The sequence below is a fragment of the Mastomys coucha genome, unplaced genomic scaffold (assembly GCF_008632895.1).
Source record: "Mastomys coucha isolate ucsf_1 unplaced genomic scaffold, UCSF_Mcou_1 pScaffold15, whole genome shotgun sequence".
Lineage (NCBI taxonomy): Eukaryota > Metazoa > Chordata > Mammalia > Rodentia > Muridae > Mastomys > Mastomys coucha.
Window position 1 is genome coordinate 160,169,761 of NW_022196897.1, and position 6,471 is coordinate 160,176,231.

A 6,471-nucleotide genomic window follows, 5' to 3' on the forward strand; every position below is an offset into this window, starting at 1 on the left:
ACAGGGCAGAGTGTCCACAGGGCAGTGTCCACAGGGCAGAGTGTCCACAGGGCAGTGTCCACAGGGCATGGGCAGAGTCATTGAAGACACCAGTATCTAGACACAGACTCACTGTACTCAGTGTGCCCTGGGATTAAAAGGTGGATTAAAGCCCAACATAGGTCTCCCAGAATCTGAGTCGGTGTTTTAAACTGGAATTCAGAGCAGAGGGGGCATGTTGGTTTCTGACAGTCCCTTCAGGACTCGTTTTAACTACGTTTAGACATAAAGTTCTTCAGTGAAGGGCCGAGGACAGGATGAGCATCAGCAGCTCTTGGGATGGGCATGTTGGTCAATTAATGTACGTGGATAGTATTGCAGTTGATAATTAATCCGTTTATGATGGTGCTGGCTCGGGTGGATGCTACTGTTTACTGGCATTGGACCAGGCAGCTGTAGGCTGTAGCATTCAGGTGTTGAGCCTCAGGGCAGAAGTATACTTAACCTGTTGACAAAGAAGCCTGGCATTTGTCTTCCAGTGTGGACAGAGGGTCTGCTGTAGGGACAACAGCAGTGCCCTTCCTAGGATCCAATCCTTGGTTTGGAAGGCTCTGATAAGTAAGTGGTCTCTTTGAGCCATCCTCACCACTCCCAGATAAGAGCAGCCTGTGCTGCAGTTTAAGATAAGTCTCTAATCTTTTCACCAGATTAGACTATGGCTTAAAATATTTTACCAACAAAAACTCAGCTTAAGTGTGCTTATAGCCTTTCAGATCTCGCTGTAGGATGCAGGCTTCTTGGGAAGGCTGTTCCAGTCTTTTTATGAATATGACCCCAGGGCAGAACCTAGAAGGCTGGTCAGGAGATGCTTAGCTGAGAGGACCCTTTGGCTGTGCGGTGAGCTGGGAGTGTAGTCGGTAAAACTTGGTGCAGCAGAAAGTGCTGTGTTCCCAGGCTGTCCTTGTCCTGGTGCCTCTGGCTCCCCTGGAGTCCCATCCTACCTACTCTTGGGACTTCACTGCTAGCTCATTGCACAGGAAGGGAGAGGAAAAGGTAGTTGGGAGAGTGCGGCCATGAGCACTCAGAAAGCAGGAGAGAGGGAAGTTGCCAGGCACAGGAACTGCCACCATCTGAGGACACACTGGTCTCTGTTGCAGATGGTCAGTCCTCGGAGGTTTGGCTCACAGTCTCCCTGAGATCAGCTAATACTTGATAGGGCTCAGGGTGCACAATCATACTGGGAGGCACAAAGAGAGGCCAGGCTGTGTTTTGCTGTTGGTTGTGGTGCAGGAAGACATATTAAGAAAGCCTTTGTAAGGAAGGGTGAGTGGCCTCGCTATTTGACAGCCTGTGGCATGCCTCTCTTCTGATGATCCTGGAGAAAGGCTGGGGGCCGCACCGCCGGCTCTGCACAGACAGATGAAGCAGGCTGCCAGATGTATGTTACTTGAGCTGATCATGTGAGCCAGAGAGGCCCATAGAGGACACAGATAGAGCAGCAACATTCTTATAACCAGTTGAGTTAGTTATATATTTGTTCCGTTTGAATAGTAGATGCCCAGGAAAGTAGTCACAGTGGCCCCTGAAGGAAATAATGAACTTACTTGTGGCAAGAACTTGGGGCCTACCCAGTTGTCTCAGGTTAGAGTCCAGCATTCATGGCCACGCTGATCACCCTAGCCGTAAGAGGTTCACACTTGTCTTCTGTTGTCTAAAAAGAGGGCAGTGGTGCCAACGTTGCCGCAAATGCATTGAGCTGGTAGATGGTGCTCTTCTGCCCCGGGAACTGTGAAAGGAGGGAGGGAGGCCAGAGTATGCGAGCAACTTGGCTGGGGGTCTTCTGCTGGGCAGAAGTTCCAGGAAGTTGTCATCTGAGTGCTGGCGGGGGTCTTCCTGGATCTAGAAAGCTGGGTCTTCCTGGGTCTAGAAAGCTGGTAGGAAAGAAGCAGGAGAAAGTGTGCAGAGCCTCTGGTTGGGAAGAAGAGCATGAGTGAGTGAGTGAGTGAGGGGCAAATGGCTGTGGCTCGTCGAGTGTGGAGACATCTTCAGGTGAGGTTCAGAGACTGAGCAGTGGAGCTCTTTAGGTGTTCCTTACTTATTTGCTGGCCCGCTGTGGTGTACATGAGAACGGTCTTGGTAGCCTGGCTCCCCGGAAGCAGCCTTTGTGCTGTGTTTAATCAGGTCGTCATTTCCTAAGCCAGTGTGTTTTAAGTGGCCGGGTTTTTCCTCTTTTGAGGGGAATCTGGTGTGATCGATCCACTTCTTCATGACCCTGAAGTTCTTCACAAGGGTCCTCCTACCTTCGTGCCTAATGTAGCAGGCTGTGTTCTAATCCCAGTGTGGGTGAGGGGTGACTGGGCCCAGGTTGTCTCCTGGTAACAGGCCTCTTTTAATGTTCTGTCAGCAGATGTGCTCTGAAAGGAGGGACGGTTCACTTAGGGTTTTTATCATCAGTGTCTCTGGTATTTAAATGAAATAAATTAAGTTAATGGGAAGCTCTTTTATAGCCTGTCATGGAAAAAGTACATAATTTGTGCCACAATTTGCAGTGAGCTAGCGCTGACCAACATTTATTCCTTCGTGTTCTCATAAACTCTCTGCTGAAACTGAATTTGACATGAGATGGTGGCAGCTGAAGAATAGGAACTTGGTGGTGTATGTGAAAGGCTTCGTGAAGCAGGGTGTGGGTCTTAGGTGTACCAAGGGTCTGTAGAGTATCACATGCACAAAGGGCAGCCGGTGGGAGGCAGACAGCTGCTTCTCTTCTTGTTTCTGCAGTGGGAGAGGGGCAAGTCCCCACCTTATGCCCAGAGCTTCCTAGAAGAGCACTCTAGAGGCCCTGACTCCCATTCCTGGCCGAGGTTCTCTGGTCAGCCTCACCAGGGCCCTGAACATCGATGTGTGTTGACTTAGAAATTGTGACTGGCCACCGCTAGGCCTGTTCTGTGTGTCCTGCCATCAAGTGGTTCTCTGGGCTTTCCATTATGGGGCTGAGCAGGTAGGATGCTGTAGGCCAGGAGTGGGGTAGTGAGGCTCTAGGCCAGGAGTGGGGTAGTGAGGCTGTAGGCCAGGAGTGGGGTGGTGAGGCTGTAGGCCAGGAGTGGGGTGGAGAGGCTGTAGGCCAGGAGTGGGATAGTGAGGCTGTAGGCCAGGAGTGGGATAGTGAGGCTGTAGGCCAGGAGTGGGATAGTGAGGCTGTAGGCCAGGAGTGGGGTGGTGAGGCTCTAGGCCAGGAGTGGGGTGGTGAGGCTCTAGGCCAGGATGCTGTAGGCCAGGAGTGGGGTAGTGAGGCTGTAGGCCAGGATGCTGTAGGCCAGGAGTTGGGTAGTGAGGCTGTAGGCCTGGATGCTGTAGGCCAGGAGTGGGGTAGTGAGGCTGTAGGCCAGGAGTGGGGTGGTGAGGCTATAGGCCAGGAGTGGGGTGGTGATGTTTGTAGGCAAAGCTGTAGTTTTAAGGTCTTGAGGTCTGTGTTTGCTCAGCGTAGCACAGGGACCACATGCAGTGCTGGTTCAAACCAGCCCCTGTGGCTCACTCATGGGCACAGATAGCTCCTTTCTCTTCAGATTGCCTGTAGAAAGGCTGCCTATAGGCACTAGTCCGGCTGATTTCTCTCTAGAGAGGGCCAGGAAGGCAGTGTATATGGCAGCCATGCTCCTGTGTAGTCTGACTTTCTGTGTTACTGACAGTTGAAGAGTGCAGTGGTCTTTGTGAGCTGTAGTGATACTTATTATATTAAAATTTTTGAATGACTAATTTCTTTAAAAATTACAATCTATCAATTACATGTTAATAGTAGTACTTTTTATGAAAGTAGCTATTCTCAAGAAATTGGAAGGCTGGTGTTGTTGACAGCGCCTGCAAATCTGATGTCTTAATAGGCTGCTTCTCACGTCTGCTTCATTCAGCTGCTGCTGCCGTGGTGGCTGGGCCTCCCAGGCAGGAAGCATCTTCAGACAGCTCTGAGGCGGACAAGAAGCATTTTCTTAGTTTTACTTTTTTTTTTTTCAGTGCTAGGGTTGACCCAGGCCTTGCATGTGCTGCGTAGTCTAAGTTGGCCTCAAATTGAGATCCACCAGCCTCTGTCTCCAGAGTGCTGGATTAAAGGTGTGGGCTACTAACTACAGGCAGATTGGACTCATAGTGTGGGACTGTAACCCTGGAATCAACCAGGCAGGAGCCCCTCGTAGCCTTTGATCTCCTATCTAGGAGAACCTCTCCTGGGGCAGATTGCAGAGGGTGGGCCTGACATTCTTTGATGCACAGAGAGCAGGAGCTGTGAATCGGACCTTTGGGTTTGCGTGTGTGTGTGTGTGTGTGTGTGTGTGTGTGTGTGCGTTTGTGGACTGAGGAAACTTGGTGCTATTTCAGGTTTGGGTGTTTGTTTGTTTGTTTGTTTTATCAGAAAAACAGATAGCAGAATCATAGCCCTCCTCCCATAGCAGCAGCACCTGCCTCTTAGCATCGAGTTGGGTAATGGCGGTGCTGAGGAGCAGGAGCCCAGAACTTAGGTTTCAGGGAAGGGGCAAATCTTATTAAGCTGTGCAGCGAGAGAGTATGTTGCGAGGCAGCCCTCCTATAACAGGGCCTGGCTGGGTCCAAGGGGGTGAATCAGAATCCAAGCCCCCCTCAGTACAGCAGGGCGCCTTGGCTGAGCTTTCTCTGGGTTCTGGTGGGGGTAGGGCAGGAGTTGGAATTGCTTTCCTGCTGTGGCAAATCCAGCTTTTAAGCTGTTTCCAGAATTCTATTGGCAAAATCATATTTCAAGCCTTACCTTGATGAGCTGCGTGGGAAATGGGGTGGAGAGAAGCGAAAGCCATCCTGAAACAATTTGAGTTATTCTGTTTTCTTTCTCGAAAAGATCATTTGGCAATGTTTTCTTGAGAAAAATAGGACTTTGGTGTTTCTCCCATTTTATGTCTTCAGTGAGAGCTGAAAGATAGGCGAGGGTGGTTCTGTGTGAACGCACGACCTTTGTATCAGAAATCAGGCACCCAAGTTCCAGACCCACCTGCTGTCAGGCTGGGACAGGCCCCAGGTTTTCTGGCCTTAGCTGCTGACCTGAAAAATGGGGGGTAGGGAGGCTGTCCATCCCTGCTGGCTCATGGCCTTCCTCAGGGTCCAGTGGGAGAACTGGGAAGCTGTTTTACTCCACAGTGTAGAAGTGTTAGCGTGACAAACGACTCTGATAACCACATCGTGACCCTCCTAATGAAATATTTTCTTTCTCAGTGATGTTACAGCCTTTCGATTATGATCCCAATGAGAAAAGTAAACACAAGTTTATGGTTCAGTCTATGTTTGCTCCGCCTGACACTTCTGATATGGAGGCAGTAGTAAGTACGAATGCTTCTTCTTCTCTCCAGTCTGCTAGGGCAGCCATGGCGGGTGCATGCCTTTCTGCTGTGGACGGGCGCCGTGCTGTTAGGGAGGTGTGCACTCGGGTCCCTGTCCAGCTGTCCTAACTTTGATGTCTAACATTTTACATGGCTGTTCTTTTCTGACTCGCTCAGTGAACTGAACTGCTTTAGTTCTCTGCTCGCATGGAGCCTTTCCTCCCTATCCTGCACCACGGCAGAGTGCCCTTGTCCACTGTCAGGAGGCTTCTGGCCTGTGTCTGGCCCTCATACCCAGAGGGGTGTGCTTAACACTAAACACCCCTCCCCAATGACACTGCTGCTATTGCTTTCTTCTGCTGCTCGGTTCTGGTCGGCATAGTTCTTCTGGTTCTCTGCTGAGATTGGAGCTGGGTCTTGTTCACACTCTGTGTGTCTCTGACTAGAACCTGCCTCTTTAATTGCCTTCATTTCCATCCCTCCAACTCCCAAATAAGTACGTGTTTAACAATGTCCTTAATTTTGGTAAAATTAAGATGCCTTTGCTTTTATAAGCAACATTTTATAGTATTGATTTTTTTCTGGAAGAAGAGGGGTTAGAATGGCAATTCTCCCCAAAGGTGGCTCCTCACCTACTCCAGGTGACAAGGACCTGGGTAGCAGCACATTGGGCACTGTCCCTCCGTATCTGGCCTGCCCAGAGACAACATGGCAGTAGTTGTCTCTGTTTCCAAGCTGTATGGGGTGGGAGCGGGCGGGGGGGGGGGGGGGGGGGGGGGGGGGGGGGGCTTCTCACACATTGCTCAGTCTTTGCTTTGAGCTTGGGAAAGCAGAGCCAGCTGTTCTCATTGGTGCCTACCTTGGGGCAGAAAGGGAAGGTGGAGTCAAGTTTTGAGTTGGAGCAAGACCTTGTCATAAGACCAACCCGGGGCATTTCTCTGACCTTTTGTTTCTAGATTTGTGTTGTGTTAGTCTGTGTGCTGAAGGGACATATGACAAGCATAGACGGTGGACTGTTGACAGGCCACGGCTTTAGTCTGGCTTCCTCTGTGGTGTAGCTGGGAAGGTGGGGACTTGGCTGCCCTCCTCTGAGGCTGAGGCCTGTCTTTACTAGTGCTGTGGTCTGTTGTGAACAGGCTGAGGCCTGTCTTTACTAGTG

At 50.6% G+C, this 6,471-nt stretch overlaps 1 protein-coding gene across 1 annotated transcript in view; it reads left to right on the forward strand.

The window, feature by feature from the left end:
• Positions 1-6,471, forward strand: part of Vapb (VAMP associated protein B and C) — a 44,897-nt gene that overhangs the window by 26,200 nt on the left and 12,226 nt on the right. The window contains exon 3 of the mRNA XM_031372913.1: positions 5,209-5,312. Coding sequence (XP_031228773.1) covers positions 5,209-5,312 — 104 coding nt within the window. The remainder of the gene's footprint in view (positions 1-5,208; positions 5,313-6,471) is intronic.